Source organism: Mustela putorius, unplaced genomic scaffold (assembly GCF_011764305.1).
Source record: "Mustela putorius furo isolate JIRA1106 unplaced genomic scaffold, ASM1176430v1.1 tig00000407_pilon_pilon_pilon, whole genome shotgun sequence".
Taxonomy (NCBI): Eukaryota; Metazoa; Chordata; class Mammalia; order Carnivora; family Mustelidae; genus Mustela; species Mustela putorius.
The window spans coordinates 6,042,007-6,064,755 of record NW_025421373.1 but is presented as its reverse complement, the minus strand read 5'-3'; the positions used below and the strand labels follow the sequence as shown (position 1 = coordinate 6,064,755).

The window sequence follows — 22,749 nt, the reverse complement described above, 5'->3', positions numbered from 1 at the left end:
TTCCTCAAAGCTGGTATGATGGATATTGTAAGGTGTGGCCAAAGTCTAGAACTTGTTTCATCTCTTCCCAGATATTTTAAATCACTGTTTCCTTGGTTGATGCCATAGCATGGTGTTTAAAATCATGAAAACATGAATAATTTACTAGCATTTTCAGTTGTGCAATTCCTCTTTTAAAACTGTATCCTGCTGGTTTGATATACAAAATCTTGGCAACAATTCCTAGACCTAAATACTATGTTGCTACTGATGATGATGGGCATTTAACATAATTTCTTATTAGGTTACCTGTGACAAAAATCTTCTCTAGTTTAATTTTGAGAGCAGAGGTCAACTTTTTCAGATACCTGCTAACCTTTTGACCATTAAGTGGCTTTGAAATATTCTTTTAAAACTTAAGTGTAAGTTGTTTATTAACTAACATGCATGAATTTACACAGATCTATTCTCTCTGTCACCTGCTTGGATTTCTTGGATGGCTGACTGGGGCTACAGCCTGGGGGGTGGGGTAACCAGCTTGTTTCAATTGCTGGAAGGTTTCCACTGAAACCCCTCTGTCCTGGACAAATCAGGCCACCATCCAGACTCTGGTTATGGGCATTGCTTTATGACAAAATGAAGCTTATTGGCTTCCATGTGGAACGATTCTGTAGCATTTGGCTCTAAAGTAGCTGAGCCAAAGATGCCACAATCTGTTGGTAAGAATTTAGTTTCTAATTAGGGACTGGTGTGAGAGTTGAGAATAAGCAAGGAGGTTGAGAAAACTCTATGATTTTACCATCCTTTTACAAAGAAACTTTTAGGATGAGAGGTTATTTTGTTAACTGAAGAAGGAACCACCTGTTCACTTCTTCCTGTATTAGATTTTTTTAAAAATGAGGCTTTCTGTTAAAATTTAAAAAAGGCCTACATGGACATAATGAGAAGCTTACCCATTTGGTTTTTGTGTCACCATACCTTCTCTTTTAAAGGTGTAGAATTAAAGGAATACATTGGAGCAAGACAGGGATGCTCACTGGAAGTCCTAGCCAGAGTAATTAGGCAGGAAAAAGAAATAAAAAAAAATAAAAGGCATCAAAATTGTGAAGGAAGAAGTAAAACTCTCCCTATTTGTAGATGATATGACTTTATATATTGTAAACCTTTAAAAATTCCACCAAAAAAATGGTTAGAACTAATAAATGAATTCAGGATAGCTGCAAGGTAAAAAATCAGTACACAAAAATTTGTTGCGTTTTTATAATGTACTAATAGTGAACTATCGGAGAAATTAAGAAACAGTCCCATTTATAATTACATCAGAAGAATAAGATATCTAGGAATAAATTTAACTGAGGAGATAAAAGTCCTGTACTCTGAAAACCATGACAGTGATGAGAGAAATTGAAGAAGACATAAATGGAAAGGTATTCTGTGCTCATGGCTTAGAAGAATTAATATTATTAATATACCATATTTCTCAAAGCAACCTATGGATTCAGTGCAAACCCTATTAAAATTCTAATGGCATTTTTCACAGAAATAGAATAAATAATCCTAAAATTTGTGTGGAATCACAAAAGATCCTGACTAGCCAAAACAATCTTGAGAAAGAAGAACAAAGCTGGAGGCATCATGCTCCCTGATTTCAAACTATACAACAGAGCTATAGTAATCGAATGATATGACATTAGCCAGAAGAAACCCCAAACAGACATACTGGTCAGTGGAACAGAATAGGGAGCCCAGAAATAAACTCGTGCATGTAAGGTAATTTATGACAAAGGAGGCAAGAATATACAATGGGGAATGGACAGTCTCTTTGATAAATGGTGTTGGGAAAACTGGAGAGCCACATGTAAAAGAATGAAATTGGACCACACTACCTTATGCCAAACACAAAATGGACTGAAGACTTGAATGTAAGATCTGAACCCATAAAACTTACAGGAGAAATATAGGTGGCAGCTCATTGGCATTGGTCTGGGTGCTGATTTTTTGTATCTGGCAACAAAGGCAAAGAAAAGTAAACAAATGGAATTAAATCAAACTAAAGAATTTCCATCCAGTGAAGAAAATCATCAACAAAATGAATGGGAGAAGATATTTGTAAATCAGATATTTAATAAGCGGTTAATATCCAAAACATATAAAGTACTCACATAGCACAATAACAACAACAACAAAATCCAACTGAAAAGGACAGAGGATCTGAAGAGACATTTTTCCAAAGAAGAAATAAAGGGCCAACAGGCTCATGAAAAGACACTCAACATCACAAATCATCAGGAAAATACAAATCAAGACAATGAATTATCACCTCCTACCTTTCAAAATGGCTGTTATAAAAACAACAAGGAATAACAGGTGTTGGTAAGGATGTGGAGAAAAGGGAACTCTTGTGCACTTTTTTTTTTTTTTAAAGGTTTTATTTATTTGACAGACAGAGATCACAAGCAGGCAGAGAGGCAAGCAGAGAGAGAGAGAGAGGTGAAAGCAGGCTCCTCGCGGAGCAGATAGCACGATGCGGGGCTTGATCCCAGGACCCTGGGATCATGACCTGAGCCGAAGGCAGAGGCTTTAACCCACTGAGCCACCCAGGTGCCCCCTCTTGTGTTGGTGGGAATGTAAACTGGTGCAGCCACTATGGAGAACAGTATAGGGATTTCTCAAAAAATTAAAAAATATGATCCATCAGTTCCACTTCTGGGTATTTTGAAGAAAACAAAAACACTAATTCAAAAAGAGAGGCACGCCTGTGTTTACTGCAGTATTATTTACAATAGCGAAGATATGGAAGAAAATCTACGTGTTCATCGGTAGATGAATGGATACAGGCACACAGTGAATACTGCACAGCCATAAAAAAGAATGAGGCCTTGCCATTTGCAACAACATGGATAGACCTTGAAGGTATTACCCTAAGTGGAATAAGAAAAAGACAAACGCTGAAATCATACAATCAGAAAAACAAACAAATGAACAAAGCAAAACCAAACTCAGATACAAAGAACAGATTGGTGGTTGCCAGGAGGGGGAGGGGAAGAAGAGTGGGCAAAATGAGTAAAGGGGATCAATACATATAATGTCCTGACTGTAAGTCAGTACTGTGTTGCATATATGGAACTTACTAAGAGTAGATCTTGATGGTTCTCATAAGAAAAATTTTTGTAACTTTGTATGGTGACAGATGCTAATTAGACTATTGTGATCATTGCATAGGGTGTACAAATATTGAATTAATATGTCCAGCACCTGAAACCAATATAATGTTATATGTGAATTATATGACTGTTTAAAAAAAAAAAAGGAAAGGAAAAACAGGTACACAAAGAACTAATGGAAAAAAGAATATAGAGAGGCATCTGCGCATCCTGAATAGAAGTAAACCATTCATTTGAAATGTGAAACGAAACAGACTAAGCCAGCACACTTCTTCCCCACGATGTGGAATATTTCCCCTGTGCCTTTGGAGAGGTTAAGGAAAAGTTATATCCGACTAGGTGTCCTTTTAAAAGCTTAATTTTTAAAGGTTTCTATGTGGACTGCAAAAAAGGACAAAATCATTGTTCGTTATGCCAAGTGGCATAGACTCATTTATAGGGATGACATTATAGTTTTTATATAGTATAGCTGCTATGATTAACGGGTTTTGAATGACATTTTCCCTTGGGGATGAGGCTTTCCCAGGAAAAATCCGACTAATTTCTTCATTACTTAGGTTAAAGTCAATACTGAAAGACTTCTTATGGGAATAAATGGCTTTGATTTTTCTCTCTAGAAACCTAGCTCTGTCCGCATCGATCAGCTGGATCGTGAACAGTTCAACCCTGATGTGATTACTTTTCCGATTATCGTCCACTTTGGGATACGCCCTGCACAGTTGAGTTATGCAGGAGACCCACAGTAAGATATTTCTCGGTGTTTGTCTTAGCCAATTTCACCTTCTACTAACAGCTGAATTAGCAGAGGAATATCCTTTAGTGGATGTTTTCTTATTAAAAAATTAAGACCTGAAATGAGCCATGTTTCCAAATTTAGGTTACCAAATGAAACAGGTTTTGGTAGCTCCTGAAGAATTATTTTCTCTATTGATTTGACTGCAGGAAATTATTATTCAGTAGATTATCCTTGGCAATTTTGGTCAACTTGAGTCCCGTGTATTTTTAACTTTTAAGGAACTTTTCCTTTATTCATCATAACAATATTTATTGTTATTATTATTTATTTTTTCAGTGCACTCTAGAGGAAAGTAGCACCATGTTCCTAGCACTGCTGGATTTATGCAGAATTCTATTTTGGGAGGCATCTTAATAAGAGCTCAAGATCCCATGCAAAGTCAAGGGTTGCGTTGTAAGGAGAAGGCATGACTTCTGACTCTTAGAATTGATGTTACTTTCCACAGTTGAGTTTTTCCAACTGGCTTGTTAGTGTTTTTCTGGGAGAAGATGAGGATGTGTGGGAATGGAAATAGTACCATTATATTCTTCAGAAGTATTTGGATTTCCTACCTCGGTAAACAAACAGTTTCCTGACTTAATTTTTTTTTTTAAGGATTCATAATGGGAGAAAAGGGCATGGGAGATTTTCAGTTCATAAATACAATTCTGGCTGATACATTAGAAGAGGCTAAAGGGTTTTGTTCTTTTTTTTCCCCCTTTGGATAAAAGTATGAAGCAGTGAACCAGGCACTGTGTAAGTACTTCTTTCTTTCCTCCATTCTCTAAAAAATTGTTACCAAAAAGGAGACACCCAGCTAAGGCCAAGAAAGGAGCAGTTTCAATATGACAGAAAATTCGTTGAAAGTCCCTTCTTATCACAAATGTTAGTAGAATGTGATAGGCTCTCGTGGACTCTCAGTTGGCAGGACTGTGTGCTGCTGCAGGACTGCATTTCTCTTCCTCCCCAGGACGCTTTAACAGGATGCTTTAGAGTGATCTAGCTTATCACGTTATTTGGCTTCAACAACTATGCTTGTTTTTGTGTGGTAAATACAAATTGGTGCACACCATTTGTCTTTTTCCCTCTCCAGTGCAGAAATGGATACAGCTGTGTAGCTTGGGTGTGGGTACAAACAGCGTTCCCTTTTTTAATACTCTCCAACTTTTACTTTCACTGTAGGCAGTTCAGAGACCGACCGTGTCCTTGTTAATAAGGGGTGTTTCTTTCAACAACCTTAGAAAGTACATATTTAAATAAAATAGGTAATGATGAGAAATGATACGTTTCTGTTGGTTTTTATGTGTCTTTGGAACTCTTTCCTGAGAGATTCGGGCATATGTAGTGACACCTCATTTTCAACATAGACAAATAATTATCAACTTAATCACTAGGTTCCAGATGACTCTCGGTCATCCTGCTCTGCTGCCCCCAGATCAGATCCTTCCTTAGAATGATGGTTTGTTGCCATTAAGGATATCCAAAAGAATGTAATTTATGATTCAGCAGGCTTATTAAAACAGCTGGTTTTATTGCACTTCAGATTCTCCTGCTTTTTGTCTGAGATGTCTGTCTGTCCTTTTCCTTAGGTACCAGAAACTGTGGAAGAGTTATGTGAAACTTCGCCACCTCCTAGCAAATAGTCCCAAAGTTAAACAAACTGACAAACAGAAGCTGGCACAAAGGGAGGTTGGTATCAAGTCCTGTTCTTCCGGGATTAATAATGATGTGCTTCAGGTTTATTTTCAAGATTATTGCCTTACACCATGCTTCTAGAATAAGATGGAAAAACACTTCTAAAAAAAAAAATCATACTTTTCTCTCCTCACATTAGTAGACAGATGGATTTCTTTTTCATCTTTTAGTATCTAAGAGAACATTACCTCCACTACCCTACTAAAAAGGCTTGTTTCTTAATGGATTCCTACCATTGGGAATAAATATATCTTATAGAAATTTTTCAAATTTTACAGTTGCTGGGTCAACCTTTTATCATTGATTAGACTGTACATAATGTATTTTGGGTCATACTCAAATTTCTTGGTCTTAAGGTCATAAAAGACTGCCTTTCATGTGCCTTCCATAGGTCTGTTAGTTCAACAGGGTAAACTTACAAGGTTTTATATCCTGAATTTCCTATTTTTTACTAATGGGTAGTATTGTCCTATATTCCAGGATCATTTATGTTTTCATTCTTAATTCATAATTTTAAGAATAAATGGATTCAGTATCAACTTAAATTTTGTCTCAATGATGTTTTATTTTGCTTTGGGTATAAGAGAACAAGGCTTTGAAGCTGGGGAAAGTGATTGAATTCTGGTCCTGTCACTTCCTGTGACTTGAGCCAGATACCTTCATTATAAAGAAGGAACCAAGGCTTGGGGAGACAGACTGAAATTTCTTTCTGTCATTGGATCCAGGGAGAAGGGTGGTTGTGTGGACTTCTGAAATACTCCATTTAGCTTTCCTCCAGTGGTATTTGATCTGTAGTAGCCATTTAATCAATGAAGCAGGCTGTGTGATATTTCCTGTTATGAATTCCTATGAGATTTTTGTTGAATAAGTGTGCAGATATAAGATTTTTTTTTTATAATTAATTATTTGAAGGGAAGAGTCAGCTCCTGATCATGTCTTGCAGAAGTTTTAAATCATTTTTTTTTTTCTAAAGAAAATGTACCCTTGCTATAAGAGGTTTTGTAAGGGTTTTATAAATTAGAAGGCAACTTTTAGAATTATGTGGGTTGCAGATTAATTTACTGATTGTCTTTCTTAGATGTAAATGCTTAGCATAAGGCTTGATATAAATATAATTTTTGCACTCTGATTTTAAGTCCCAAACATCATACTTTATCTCTTTTATCAGCAAAAGGGCACTTTTTCTGTTTGAACTCACCAGAATGGCTGATTTGGTTTAGATATTTTCTTATCTGGTTACCAGGATAGGCTGGCTTATACCCAAGGCTTAGAGTGTCCTGGCCTTTATTTCAAGTAAAATATTGTAATTTGGCATGAAGAGGTTTGAATACCTGAATGTAAAGGTGATATTGAATGAATCCAGCTTATTTTCTAATGCTTGATGTTTGGCTTAATACTGCTTCACAACTGTCAGGTTACTCATCATAATGAGTTCTTTTCTAGGAAGCGCTCCAAAAAATACGACAGAAGAATACAATGAGGCGAGAAGTAACAGTGGAGCTAAGTAGTCAAGGATTTTGGAAAACTGGCATCCGTTCTGATGTCTGTCAGGTGATGATACCTCTGAGAACACATTTATACGTATATATCTCTTTCTCGAAAAGAAAGTTTTCCTAATTCTGTTAAGTTTCTATAGAACATACTATCTTATAGCTAAATGGAACACCAACCACAGATTGTTTGCTCTTGTTTTGGTTTTGTTTTTATATCAGTTTTCATGTTCCCTTGTGTATGTATGTGTGGGTGTCCGTGTGCGTGTGTGTGCACATGCACGCATGTGCATGGTGGTGAGGTGGGGGGTGCGATTACTTAGTCATGTTTTCTGTCTCTGCCTATTGAGTGAAGGCGAGTGTATTCTTCAGATGCACCTGCCTGTCTGCAGCGAATGTGTGGGTGCCTGTCCAAAGAGATAACTCCAACAGTTCTACAGGCAGACTCCTGAAGACTGTGTTGTCCGAACTTTCCAGACTGATGACTTAAACTTACACTGCGGAGAACGGAAGGCATTAATGAACAAAATCAGTATAAATTTCCTATTTGAGCCAAATGATAATAGTTTTTCCTTGTGTGAACTAATAGAGGAACATTTCAGCTGTATATAACTCTCACTGATAACTATTTTTGTTTTCCCTATGAGTGGAATTTCTACCAAATTAGAGACTCCTAAAACCAAGCATATTCTTTGAGTCTTTACTTCATTCTTTTGTTTTGATTGATGCTGGTTACATTTCATGAGAATTACAGTCAAGGCAGTGAGTACCCAGGCAGGGGTCAGGTAGTGTATTTTGCCATATTCAGCTGTTGGGAAGAATACTTACAGGCTTCGACTCACTGTTTTGGTGGCAGCATGCATGGTAATAAGTTCAAGCTGTCTCTGGTATTTATTTCATCACAATGAGGTGTTTTTTCTTTAAATCATTAGTGTTAGCATTTAATTATTATTTTGAACAGTGGGATTTAATCTTATTATTAAAGGGATTTCTAGGTGACTCATTTACATTGTGATGTCCAGAGCTACATATTTTTATGTTAAGATGGACTGCTATTGATGCCATGTTCCTAGATAGTTTGAGAATAACGCTCTACCATGGCAGCCATCTGTGTCTACAAAATCTTCAGTTATTTTGCTAACTGAGCTTTTTTTTTTTTTTTTTTTTTGGTGGTTTTTTTTTGTTTTTTGTTTTTTTTTTTACTGTAAATATTCAGAAGTATCTTCTTCTGATTCTTTCTTGGGGTTTTAGAGCTATATTATCCAGTTTTTCTGTTTCTCCAAAACCGACATAATGTCATCCTAAGGTAGACATCATAAGAACACTGAGCAGAATGTTCAGCAATCTGCTCAAAATCTGGTGCTGTCAGGGATAAGTCATAGTTGATAGAGACATCATAAAATTGGAGAGCATTAATAACTGGAAGGGACCTTAGAGATTTTTCAGTTCAGTGGGCTTTACACTTGTGTTTTTGGTTAACTTTGAACTTTCTCTTTTTTTGTTTTTTAAACAAAACCCCATAGAGCCCTAATTTGTAAAAAGATGAAAAAAGAACTGATTGGTGGGTGGTGGGTATGGACGGAGTATCCAGTTGTACTGGATTTCCACCCTGTGTAGCAGGGCCGTAAGGCAGTTTTGTTGCATTGAACACAATTTTGTTTAAAGCATTGAGTCCTTTGCCCCTTTTCTTTTGGCGAAATGCCTACACACGGGTGTGGAATAATTTGTTCTGCTGCAGTTCCGTGTTCTTCAGCTGTCTCACAAATACCTTAGTCTGGCTTCTCAGCTAGATTAGAAGCAACTGGAGAACGAGTTTACCATCTCCTCATGTATTAGATTTCACATTCTGTTTCGAGATTGGCAGGCAAAAGCACTCAGTTCCTTTGACTAACTGGTCAGAGAAATTGGATCCTAACTCAAACTCTTGCCAAGGTGACTACTCCTTGATCTAATAATAGTCCCTTCCTCTGTAGGACCCCCTCTTCCAAAGACAACTGCCATCTGTTTAGAAGCCATGTTTCCAGTCTCCAATCCTCCTGTTTTTTATAAGTAATGTTGGCCTTGTTTAATTCCTTAACCTAGAATAAATGCTTCTTTTAGTGCGTGTTCCTCAAATAAGATGGCAGGTTGCATGTAATAATGCAGTTTAAAACATTCAGAATAAAGGCTTTTAGTATGTTTGTTAAAGAAGAATAAGAATCTGAGAAATAGGAGTTAAATGAATACTTTGAATAATCCTGAAGCCTATGAACAGATAGACTCATGCATAATTTTAAGGGCAAAAAGCACTTCTTTAAAACCCTCAGGGGTGGGGATGGGGGAGGGATTCTCTGTTTGATAATTCATTGATGCAGAACCTACTGTTCATCAGTAATAATTGCTGGTAGGTTGCTGGCAAAAGCATTGTGATGTTATCTGGCTGCTGCTGGAGATAAAACTGTTGTGATAAATCTAAGGTGGAGAAACATTAAGTACCAATCTCTCATTCTAGAAGTATAATTTCCCAACCAGAGAAGTTACTGGGGTTTTTATGACGTTAGAAAATTCTACATTTTGCCCCATCCAGTGTTAGAAGGAATGGAACTCTAGGACGGGCCCGGAACCTGTAATTATACGTGGGCTAAATGCAGAACTTGAAGCCATGTTTAGAGACAGACTATTAAAAGGTTTTTTTCTGTGTTGCTGTCTATTAGTCTATTAGGGGTATTAGGGGTCTATTAGGGGTAGGGGGAGCAGGAAGTAAAACCTGAAACTGAGGCTGAAAAATTCAACAGTATGCCTCAGAAAAGGTAGAAAGTCAACATGTTGCTGCAGGATCTGTATTTTAAGAGTGGGGTTCTGCCCATTGAGCTTGAACTAGTATCTTATAGATACTTTACTTTGGTAAGGAAGTGACTCATGGGGATCAATAAACTGAGCCATAAGAACAGAGAATGGGTAAAGGTGACAGAGACATCAAAAAAAGAGCAAGGAATCTGCTACCATTATGGTTCTCTAACCCGCATAAGGCTTATGCTGCACTTGGGGGTGCTAACTCCTTGAGAAAACTAAGGAGGCCCAGGTGCATGGAGAATTGCTGGGAGAAGGAGCTGAGTTGTGGTGGTTGGTATCTGTACTGAGTAGACGCAGGGCTTTCTTTCTTTCTTTGGACTCCTTCAGAGCTGTGCTGTTTTCCCACAGTGACTCGAGTGGAGTGGAAGTCTGCCGTGCAGTATCACACTAACTGATATTTTCGCTCCATGATCTATCAAGGGGTGACTGAATAGTGAAAATAAGTATCTCCAAGGATGAGGAGGTTTTGGACAACACATTCAAGGAATCATTTTCTAAGTTAGAACTTGGGGTGGAAATAGAGATTTATACCTCCAAGAGACATATGGCTTCACAGTTACTATTAACAAATTTTTGGACCATGTGAGATACTTGATTTTTTTTAACTGGAGATGTAGTGCTTCTTGTAAAGGAAGAGAACAAGATTTTGTTTGAAGGCTAACTGACCTGATAGAGAGCTGTCAGGGTTACAGTTTATTATGCAAATTTCCAACATTTTCTACAAGATGAGGGAGAAAAGTGTGGCGAGCTCTGTGCCATCCTCACACAGCTTCAGCCCTTATCAGCAGCATGTCTGTAACCTCACAGTCACTGCTCATGTTTTCCTGATTGTCTGCTATATCTGTTTCAGTCTGCTCCATTGACCGTTCAGATGAGATCTGTACATTGTCGTGAGTTGCTATGTTTAAAGTCTCTTTAGGTTCTCATTCCATTTTTCCCTTCGTTTTCCTTGCAAATTCTTGTTGTTGAAGAACCTGGATTGTGTTCCAATCTGGGTTTTGCTGATTGTGCTTCTCTTCCTAATATTTCCTATAAATTATCATAAACTGCTGTCTAATAGAATACTACTGGCCATACGTGGCTATTTAAATTTAAATTAATTAGAATTAAATGAAATTAAAAATTCAGTTCTTAGTTGTCCTAGCCATATTTCAAGCACTTAATAGACTATTAAGACTATCTGGCTAGTGCCTATTATAGCAGTAGAGATGCAGAATACTTCCATCATTATAGAAAGTTCTGTTGGATGGCAGCAATCAGATTTAAGTTTATTTTTTTGCACAACTTTTTCATAGGTGGTAGTGTGGTGTCTCTCTCTCTTTGTGTGTCTTTTTATAAGTGATAATCCAAACATTTAATAGTTCTTTTAGAAAGTAAATTCTGTTCATAGAAATCTGACTTAATCTGATCATTTTTCAGTTGAAGAGATCAGTCTTCAAATTGGAATGTATTTCTCCTCAATCATGTGCCTTTTTTTTTAATTGAAGTATATAGTTGATATAAAATTAAATTAGTTTCAGGTGTACAACACATAGTGATTTAACAATTATTTACATTACAAAATACCACAATAAGTATATTACAGTATTACTGTGTTGTACTTTTTATCTCTGTGACTTATTTATTTTACAACAGGAAATTTATATTTCTTTTTTTTTTTTTTTTTTTTTTTTAAGATTTTTTATTTATTTGACAGAGAGAAATCACAAGTAGATGGAGAGGCAGGCAGAGAGAGAGAGAGAGGGAAGCAGGCTCCCTGCCGAGCAGAGAGCCCGATGCGGGACTAGATCCCAGGACCCTGAGATCATGACCTGAGCTGAAGGCAGCGGCTTAACCCACTGAGCCACCCAGGCGCCCGGAAATTTATATTTCTTAATTCCCTTCACCCATTTCATCCATTCCCCCACCTCCCTACTCTTTGGCAATCTCCAGTTTGTTTTCTGTACTTATGAGTCTGTTTCACTTTTGTTGTTGTTTATTTGCTTTATATTTTAGATTTCACATATAAGTAAATCATAGAGGTTTTTTTTTTTCTTTCTCTGTCTGGTTTATTCATTTAGCTTAATACCCTCTAGATCCTTCAATGGCCTCTTTTTTATGTGTGACATTACTAGTCACCGATGAATTATGACCTAGACCCATATTTATTAAGAGCTGCCAAAGTGATATTTTAATTCTGTCTTTCTTTCTGCATTTATTAGTTAGAATACTTAAAAAAAAGAATCTTCCCCTCGGTACTGATCCCATATAGGGACTCCGTATGACACAAAAAAATTACTCATTTGATTTATTCTGTAATACATGAAACAGTAATCCCAGAATAACAATATTAATGGCACCACCAACAAAATGACAATGGGAGGTAGTTGTTTGTTTGGGGGTATTCCTTGTGGTCTGTGATTCTCTGCAGATTGATCACACAAGGCCTACACGCTCCGATTACTCTTTTTAGGTCACTTGTGCTTAGAGCACAAACTAGTTACACAGACTCATTTATTTCATTTGACTTTTGATTTTAATTGTTTCTTTTTAAATACCATTTTATAAATCTGTAAAATAGTTACTGTAATTCCAAACTTAGGTTTACAAAGCCAAGTCTGATTTTAAAAATCTAATTTATATCTGTTTCTTCTACCCCATTCTTGCCACCCTGAGCCCCTAAGAATAGCTGTCTTTTAAAAATGATTTAATTTTCCTTTTTAATATAAGCAAAAACATACACACGCATGCTCTTTGTTTGGCCTCCCCTCTGTCAAACTGTTTTTATTATGTGGTCACGGTAAGGTCCATTTTCTTTGCTTTTTTTTTTTCCTTTTTATATCTCTTTATATTTAGGGAGGTTTATAATTCTGTTCTAATGGTTATCTTTATGTTAACACCTTGGTAGTCTAATGAAACTTTCCCCTCTGTTCCTGTGTGTGTGTATGTGTGTGTGTGTATGTGTCCCATGTCCCATTGTCCCATTGTCCCATTACTGAAAATGACTACTGTTTACTATTTTTTGTGATCCTCTTATCCAGGATCTAATTTGAAGTAATTATCCTCTTGCTGCAAGGTAGTATCTCTGAAATACACAGGAGCCTCATCCTTGCTCTTCATGGACTTCACATTTTTCCCTTCATTTTCTGATATTTGTACTACTCTGTAGAGTATTAAGCATTTCCTATAATATCAACTCACTTATGATTATCTACAGGTAAAAATATATTTGAAGATAATTGCTAGTTTATATGTTAGTGTTTATCCCATGTTCTTCCCCCCCACCCTTTTTCTTCAATTGAGCTCATTTCTAGTAGATTCCTTAGTCTGCCTTCAGCTCCTGTCATGGTCTCAGGGTCCTGGGATCGGGCACTGCATCGGATTTCTGCTCAGCAGGGAGCCTGCTTCCTCCTCTCTCTCTGCCTGCCTCTCTGCCTACCTGTGATCTCTGTCTATCAAATAAATTGGAAAAAAAAAAATTAAAAAAAAAAAGAATGATCCTTGAGGTCCTACATGTTCCTAACCATTTGTCTTTAAATATAAAGGCCACATAAACTGGATGTAAAATTTGTGGTTTATGTTTTCTTTCATTAACATCTTAAATATGTTTCCATTGTTTTCTGGCATAAAGCAATGCTGTCAGTCCTTTTGGTTAATTTTTTCAGATATGCTGTGTTATATTATATACTTATAAATTGTCTTTTTTCTCAGAAAAGTTTCTTTGAATTACACATTTCATTATTCTGTCCTGTTGTTTTGGTTTTCTTTAAGGATTCCTGTTATATGTTTCTTGTATCTTCTTTGCTTGTTTCCTGTATCTGTCACTATCTCTTGAATGCTTCATTTCCTGTTAATTTTTTATTTCTCTAAAATTTTTCCTTTTCCTATCTTTTATTTCTCAAAGCATCGTCCGTTGGTTAATTTGTTTTTTTCTTCATTCTGTTTAGTCTCTGTTCTTAAAATGATTATTTCCTTTTATGTCTTTTCCCTGAGTTTTGTCACTTCTTTTCAAATCTTCTTTCATCTAGTCATTTCATTTCTGAGTTATGATAATATTTATCTGTAGTTTCTTTTACAAAAAGCTCCAATTGCTTTATTTTGTTTAGCTTGTTTTGAAATGTTAGGTCATAGCTTTCATCTGTTTTATTGGCATGTTTCTCTGGCTTTTTTTTTTTTTAATTATCTGAGGAATCTTACTCTGCTCCTTTTCTCTATTTTCTGATAAAATCCTTGGATGGTATGATTCTTTTCTGTTTCTCTTCAAGTTAAATAAAGTTAAATAAGTAAGTGAAATATTTTCCTGTATTTTAAGAAGGCAGTTGGGGCACCTGGCCGGCTCAGTGGGTTAAGTATCTGCCTTTGGTTGAGGTCATGATCTCAGGGTCCTGGGGTCAAGCCCCACATCAGGCTCTCTGCTCAGCAGGGAGAGTGCTTCCCCCTCTCTCTCTGCCTGCCTCTCTGCCTACTTGTGATCTCTCTCCTCTGTCAAATAAATAAATAAAATCTTAAAAAAAAAAAAAAAAGAAGAAGGCTGTGTAAGCCAAATTAGCCCCTCCTTCTACTGTTTTTGCAAAGTGATTTTAAAAAAAAGGACTTTTGATACCTGAGACCTGCCCCCACTGCTTCCTCCTCTATTTTATTTAGATTCCCTCTTTCTTTTGCTCTTTATTGTTCCTCTCCTGCTTAAATGTGGCTTTTTCCCCCAGCACTGTCTTCACACCATGGCTGTACCCTGAAAGGGAAGTTCAGTTTTTCATTGAGCATTTATAGGCTTCAGCACTCTGGTGCCGTTACACTGCCCTCTTGTACTCACCCAGAACATTGGAATCTGCAGAGCCCTCTCCAGTTTTGGTCACATATTCTTTCTTTTTTCTTAAGATTTTTAAAATTTATTTTATTTATTTGACAGAGAGAGAGAGATCACAAATAGGCAGAGAGGCAGGCAGAGAGAAAGGGGGAAGCAGGCTCCCCGCTGAGCGGAGAGCGTGATACGGGGCTCGATCCCAGGACTCTGAGACCATGACCTGAGCTGAAGGCAGAGGCTTAACCCACTGAGCCACCCAGGTGCCCCTTGGTCACATTTTCTATGAATATATGTTAATTGGGGGGGTTCTTGCATTCTCAGGGCTATTAGAGAATGTCTTTTCTCTCTCACAGATGCTGAGATCTCCTAGATCTTTGTCCTCACCCTGTCTTATTTAGGTGTTCATGGGGGTACCTTGTTGTCTAGTTTTTATTGTTCATATTGCTTATAGGTGTGTTTTGCTAACCTGGTTGCTCAATTTTTATGAGAGAATTTAAATAGCTTTACACATACATCCATTTCCATACAATCTTTTTTTATTTTTATTTTTTGAATTTTAATTTTTTTTTTCCATACAATCATTAAAGGAGAAAACATTTGCGAGACTTAAATTGGCAGTTTGGAGGGAGGTGCTCAGTGATTGTATGTATTTCAACATTGCAAAGATTGATACTTTAAAAAAACTGAGCTAGACTTGTTAATAGTCTTGTAGATAACATTGAGACTTTGTTGTTTGGGTTACAAGATAGACATGGTCATAGATACCTTTTAGTGGTATTCACAAGAAGTAGACTTACCGGATAGAGATACTGGTGTAGTGAAGGGACTCAAAGCTGTTTCATACCAGTAAAAGTTAAAAGAAATAAGACTTAGGTTAACAAAGAGAAGATGTGGAGATATTACTGTTACATATAGTTTGTTTTTCTCCTGGGGTACAGCTAGGTTCAAAGAGATAAACTTTCAAAAGAGACATAATTTGGGCTAAATGTTAATAATAATTTTCTAATCATCAAAGTACTCCAAAGAGGGTGTTCTTTCCTTTTTAAAGAGAAATTTATTAAGGGGGCCCCCTGGGTGGCTCATTCAGTTAAGCGTCTGCCTTTGACTCAGGGTGGGATCCCAGCTTCCTGGGATGGAGCCCTACATCCACCTCCCTGCTCAGCAGGGAGTGTGCTTCTCCCTCTGCCTATCCCCACCACACCTGCTGTCTCTCTTTCTCAAATAAATAAAAATCTTAAAAAAATTATTAAGGAAAGTGGATATACAATGTTATATTAATTTTTGCTGCACAACATAGTGATTCACACCTCTGTATGTAGTGCTCATCTTGGTAATTGCAGCTGCTATCTGTCACCATACTCTGTTACAACATTATCGACTATATTCCCAATGCCTTCCTTTTCATTGCTGTCACTTACATATTCTATAACTGAAAATTTGTACCATTTAACCTCTTTTACCCATTTTGTCTGTTCTCTATACTCCCCTTCCCTTTGGCAATAACCAGTTTATTCTCTGTATTTTTTAAATTATTTCATTTGCTTCTGTTTTTTGTTTGTTTTGTTTTTTAGATTTCACACATATGTGAAGTCATACAATATTTGTCTTTCTCTAATTGACTTATTTCATTTAGCATAATAACCTGAAGAGGGTGTCCTTTTTTGACAGGTAATGATCCATCCCTCCCTGGAGGTATTAAAAAAATATGATATTTTTTTACCAGTTTGAGTTCACACTTCATAAAGATAGGTGGACTGTATAGTCTGCATGCCCCTTCTACCTTGAATTTTTAGCAATTTTCTGCTAAAGCTTTTTTCTTCTTGAGCTTTCTGCAGTTTAAATGCCTGGAAAGTGATACTATACTTTGACCACACTTTTTTTTTCCATATTACTGTGTTTTTAATGCAGTACTTACAACAACAAAGTAGACAAAATGCCAGTGATTCGGGTCATAATGGCATATCTCTGGGAAGCCCTTGAAGCAAAGAGCATATCCTTACTGCTTTTCTCTTCCACAGCTATAGTAAGCCTTGCCCATGAAGGTGCTCAATATACATTTATTGAATTAAACCAGAAAGAAGGACTTCCTGTTGATTGGAATTTCTACTTGGGAGCACGAGTCTTTCCTTATAAGTTAAAACAGGAAACTGATTTCTGCAGTTACAAGCAAATCCATTTTCATGTATTTTTTAAACAATGCCATCTGAAAATACTTCAAAGACTAAAATGATATAAAGCATATGTCAGTCATTCTGTGGGCTGTGCCCAGCCTCTGGGTTCTGATGAATAAGAATGACTCCTTCTTTCTCTTGAGTTCTAGGGAAGTGTAATTAAAAAAAAGAAAAAGCAATGACTTTTATGAAATTATCTCACAATGAGGAATCTTTAGCCAAATGAAAAGTGATTGAAATAAAAGTAAAAGTTCCTTGTCCTCAGGTGACGTAACTGTATTGGTAGTTATAAAGTTTTCCTTGGAATATTAGATTATTAAGTATTAAACCTAGAATGGCCTTTTGAGATCACCTGACTGAGAAGTTCTTACCTGGAGGATAGTGATGGGCTTTTAGGGGTCTGTGAACCTATTAAAATTGCATACATTTTTTGCATGTTTGTGCACATAGGCATTTTTCTGAGGAAAGGGTGATTTTCTTTAGATTCTCAAAAATGTCTTGACCCTGACAAAGGTTCAGAATTTATGAACTCTTAAAAAAAAAAAAAAGAATTTATGAATTCTAGTCCATTTTCTTAGCAGTAAAGATAGACAAGGAAGGGGACGCCTGGGTGGCTCAGTTGGTTAAGCAGCTGCCTTCGGCTCAGGTCATGATCCCAGCGTCCTGGGATCGAGTCCCACATCAGGCTCCTTGCTCCGCGGGGAGCCTGCTTCTCCCTCTGACTCTGCCTTCCACTCTGTCTGCTTGTGCTCGCTCTCGCTCTCTCTCTCTCTGACAAATAAATAAATAAAATCTTTAAAAAAAAAAAAAAAGATAGACAAGGAGGCACAGAAATTCTGCTGGCTTCGTTGAGGTCACTCTGCTGAATGCTGATGAAGCAGAGTTTTTCCTACTTGAATGAGGGCTAAGAAGCCTTGTACTAAGATAGGCATTTTTTTTGGTATTTGTTCATTTAATCCTTTTAACCCTTGCCCCCTTTGGAAATAGCTCTCCTGATGATCCTTATTCTGTAGGTGAGGAAACAGAGAGAGATCAGGTTCCACAATGAATGAGTGAAGCAGGAATCAGACTGAGGCATTGTGATTCCAGAGACTATACCCTGAGCAAATGTAGTCCACCACTCCTCAAGAGGGGATTGGCAGGGATGCCACGTGGCCAGTAAACTGTTTGAGGACTTTGGGAGTTGAAATCTGGGATGAGAAAAGTGGTTCTTGTTTGTTGTAAAATAAATGAAGGATTATTACAACTTTTGATCGAGATAAACGTGTTGAAATTTTCTTTCTAGCATGCCATGATGTTGCCCGTCTTGACCCATCATATCCGCTACCACCAATGCCTAATGCATCTAGACAAGTTGATAGGCTATACTTTCCAAGATCGTTGTCTGTTACAGGTAAGAAATACTCTCCTGTACACTCACATAACAGCAAAATAGGAGTAATTCATCTTGCAGGTTACAAATAGAACATTGAGATTCTCCATTTCGGGAGATAATGAGGGTGTTTAGTAACACAGCTCTCTCCATTACTCTACTCTGGTTGATACTTTCAAACACTTTTTCTCACCTTTCATTTTATTTTATTTTTATTTTTTTGACACTATCCCTAAAGAAATAGACTAAAGCTAAAATTTGTCTGTCAAACCTGAGTCCTTTCTTTAAGGCTTGCGTTCTTTGTGGCTCTTCTTTCCAGGTGATAACTATTGTAATTCTCCTTTGAAAGATGTGGATTTTGGGGTTTCTTTTTAGAAAAGGTCTTGCACTAGAGCTCTGGAAATTTGACCCTGGAGAAGATAAGATGGAAAGATCAGGGCTTAAAATTTTACTGGATAGATCGCTTTCAGCCATTTCGTTTGAGAGAATGTAAAGATGGCACTTCTGTGCTGAGTTTTTCAGACTAAATTTATTTTGTTAAAATTTTAGCTGGCCATGACTCATCCGAGTCATCACTTAAATTTTGGAATGAATCCTGATCATGCCAGGAATTCTTTATCTAACTGTGGAATTCGACAGCCCAAATATGGAGATAGAAAAGTTCACCACATGCATATGAGGAAAAAAGGTATGTTTGGATTCTACTCTTGTGTTTTCGTCTATGTTCCCTGTCGTAAATTAAGTCCCCACCAGGAAGAGTTTCCTGGTGACTGTTGCATATTCTCATTTTATAGTGCTTTCTGACCCATACGTAACAGCATTCACTTTGAGCATTATTATAAGGATGGATGAATTTTTTAGGAAAATTTTTTGCTACTATCAAGTGTTTTAAGTAACTAAAGTGAACAGACTTGTAGACATGCAGATACCAAACCTTTTGAAATCAAACTGGGGTAAGATAGATAATTGCCTTTCTATGTAAAATATCATGGCCCTAGAATGCTTCTAACAGTATTTCCTTATTTATTTACTTTTTAAATAGGAATTAACACTTTAATAAATATCATGTCACGCCTTGGCCAAGATGACCCCACTCCCTCAAGGTAAAGTGGCTTTTGTTAATAATAGCTTTATGGAGGTATCATTCACATACCATACGAGTCACCCACTTGAAGTATACTATTCAATGGTTTTTAGAACATTCACGGAGTGGTGCAGTCTTGATCACTACTTAATTTTAGAATGTTTTCAGCATCCCAAAAAGAAACCTGTACTCTGCATTTCCCCTCATTCTGCCCAGCCCTAGGCAACCACTTTTCTACTTTCAGTGTGCTTTCAATTTTTATGGATTTGCCTATTCTGAACATTTTATATAATGGTATCATACAAATATGTGGTCCTTTGTGACCAACTTTTTAAAATTATTGATTTTTAATCATTTTTATATATTCCAGATACAAATCTCTTATCAGATACAAATTTGCAAACATTTTTTCTCATTCTGTGGATTGTTTCTTCATTCTTTTGAAGATATCCTTCAAAGCAAAAAAGTTCTGATGAAGTCCAGTTTCTCTTTTACTTGTGTTGCTTGGGCTTTTGACATCATGTTTAAGAAGCCATTGCCTAATATAAAATCACAAAGATTGGGGCACATGGGTGACTCAGTGGATTAAAGCCTCTGCCTTCAGCTCAGATCATAATCCCAGGGTCATGGGATTGAACCCCGAATCAGGCTCCCTGCTCAGGTGGGGAGCCTACTTCCCCCTCTCTCTCTGCCTGCCTCTCTGCCTACTTGTGATCTCTGTCTGTCAAATAAATAAATAAAATCTTTTTTTAAAAAAATCACAAAGATTTACATCTTTTTTTCTTTTAGGAGTTCAGTAGTTTTTTCTCTTAACATTGAGCTCTTTGGTTTATTTAGAGTTAGTTTTTGTTTATGGTGTGGAGTAGGTGCATTCCTTTTGCTGTTGATATCCAGTATCATTTGTTGAAAAGACTAATCTTTTTCCATGAAATTGTTTTGGTACCCTTGTTGAAAATTAATTGGTGGTATATGTGAAAGATTATTTTTAGACTCTGAGCTCTATTCCACTGATCTGTATGTCTGTCCTTATGCCAGTACCATACTGTCTTGATTACTATAGCTTTATAGTAAGCTTTAAAAATAAGAAATGCAAGATCTCCAGCTTTCTCTCTCTCTCTCTTTTTTTTTTTTCACGATTATTTTGACTATTTTGGATCCATTACATTTCCACGTGAGATTTTGGATTAGTTTACCTGCAAAGAAGTTGGCTAGGATTTTGATAGGGATTATGTTGCATCTATAGTTCAATTTGTGAACAGTTGCCATCTTAATATTAAGTTTCTGAACCTTTAATATCTTTACATTTATTCAAGTTGTTTTTAATTTATCCCAATAGTATTTTATAGTTTTAAGTGTACATTTTGTATGTCTTTTGCTAAATTCATTCCTGGGGTTTTTGTGTTTTGTTTTGTTGTTATATATGGAATTGTTTTTCTTAATTTCACTTCTGGATTGTTCATTGCTGTGTAGAGAAATAAAATTGATTTTTTTATATTGATCTTCTATCTTGCAATCTTAATGAGCTCATTTGTTAACTCTAATAGTATTTTAGTGGATTGCTTGGAATTTTGGGGGGTATATGATCATATTACCTACCAATAGAGATAGTTTTACTTTTTCCTTTCCAGTCTGGATATCATTTCATTCTCTGAACATAGTTGCCTTGGCTAGAACTTCCAGTATAATACTGAATTGAAGTTGTGAGAGTGGATCTTTGTCTTCTTCCTAAAATTTTTAGGGGAAAGCATTCTTTTGCATTGAGAATGGTGTTAGCTATGCATTTTTCATAGATGTTTTTTATCTGGTTGAGGAAACTCCCTTCTGTTCCTAGTTTGCTGAATGTTTTTTAATGAAAATGTATAGAATTTTGTCAAATGCTTTTTGTGTGTGTCTGTTGAGGTCATCATCTGTTTTTTTTTTTTTTCAGCATTTACTCTATTCATATGGTGTATTATGTTCATTGATTTTTGGATATTGAGCCAACCTTACTTTCCTGGGATACATCTCACTTGGTTATGGTATATAATCCTTTTTATATGCTCTAAACTTAGTCTGCTTGTATTGTGTTGGGTATTTTGTGTCTATATTCATAAGTTATTGGTCTGAAGTTTTCCTTTTCTGTGATGTTTTGTATGGTTTTATTATTAGGATAACACTGGTCTTATATAATGGGTTGAAGATACCTTCTTATAGTAACATTCTTTTGTGCGGACTTGAGCCCCTGGAGAATCTGGGAAGAAAGTGGACTGTTTCTAAACTCATAAACACCCATGGAAAACTGAATGGAAGCAAGGCTGATGAAGCTCTGATGTTGCTCTCAGGAGGCTTATCTGTGTGTGTGAAACAAGCAGGTTATGTTCTGAAAGTCAGTAGAGAAGATTGCTTGAGGGCATATTTCTTTTTTCACCGGGCAGTTGAAAAGTTGAATAGCCAGGCTTGTCCCTCTTGGGTTCGAGGCTTGTCCCTCTTGGGTTCGAGGCTTCGAAGGATGCAGGGTGGGTTGAGCGGGTTTAGAAGTAACAGAGTTGACAGTTGCTGCAGCTCAAAACTGGCCTCTACAGCTAAGAGAATGACCAGCCATAGTTAGCATAGCTTCTTTTTCTACCTTTTTTTCATCTGTCACTTTTCTTTCTAAATTGGCTTGCCTTGAGTTGCTTTCTTGAAATTGTCATAGACCATACTATCTTCCGCTTCAATCAAGAGGTAAAAAGAAAGGCAGAATGAAACTTTAAATTCCCGTTTGAAGATGATCAGATGCCTTACTATGGTATTCTGTGAGCGTCTAAGATCAGAAAAGAACTGTCTAATTAGAAGAGCCCTTAATCACACCCTCAGGGACAGTGTGGCCATGGTTTCATTTTCCCTTCTATCTTGTAGAGTCTTCAGATGACCAGTTCTTATTTTAATAAGTGGAACCCTCAGTTCCCTACAGCCCCGTTAGCAAGGCTACACATGCCCTACACGTGTACTTTCTAGTGATGAAAGCATGAGCTTAAATTATCTTTGTTTCATCTATCCCAAATGTAGTTGTTGGTATAAATTGTCTTTTGATAGTGCTGTTCAGATGTCATGATTTAGGTTTTCTTTTGCTCTGTCACAAAGAGATGGCTTTCTTACTGAGGCAGAAGGAATTCTGAGAAACTGTGTTCATATTGAAAATGATAGAGAATAAACAAATATCTCTTGTCCTTTGCTGCTCGTGTTGAGAGCCTCTTGCTGTGTACCTGATCTTAACTGCTGATGACAGAGCTGACTCCACGTTTCTGTTCAGGAAGAGCCTCCTCGACACTTTGGTGGCCAGCTCTGCTGCTGGCCGGCAGCCCCCTGTGCACAGCTGTGGGAGCTGTACTTCAGAATCTTCCTGCAAATTCAGTTCGGTGGGACATTTATCTGGTGCCTTTTGA

The 22,749-nt window shown here is 36.9% G+C and overlaps 1 protein-coding gene across 1 annotated transcript in view; it reads left to right on the top strand.

Annotated features, from left to right (window-relative positions):
* DROSHA (drosha ribonuclease III) overlaps window positions 1–22,749 on the top strand; it is a 119,729-nt gene that overhangs the window by 54,364 nt on the left and 42,616 nt on the right. The window contains 6 exon segments of the mRNA XM_004738079.3: window positions 3,761–3,885; window positions 5,508–5,607; window positions 7,057–7,164; window positions 18,175–18,282; window positions 18,811–18,949; window positions 19,304–19,364. Coding sequence (XP_004738136.2) covers window positions 3,761–3,885; window positions 5,508–5,607; window positions 7,057–7,164; window positions 18,175–18,282; window positions 18,811–18,949; window positions 19,304–19,364 — 641 coding nt within the window.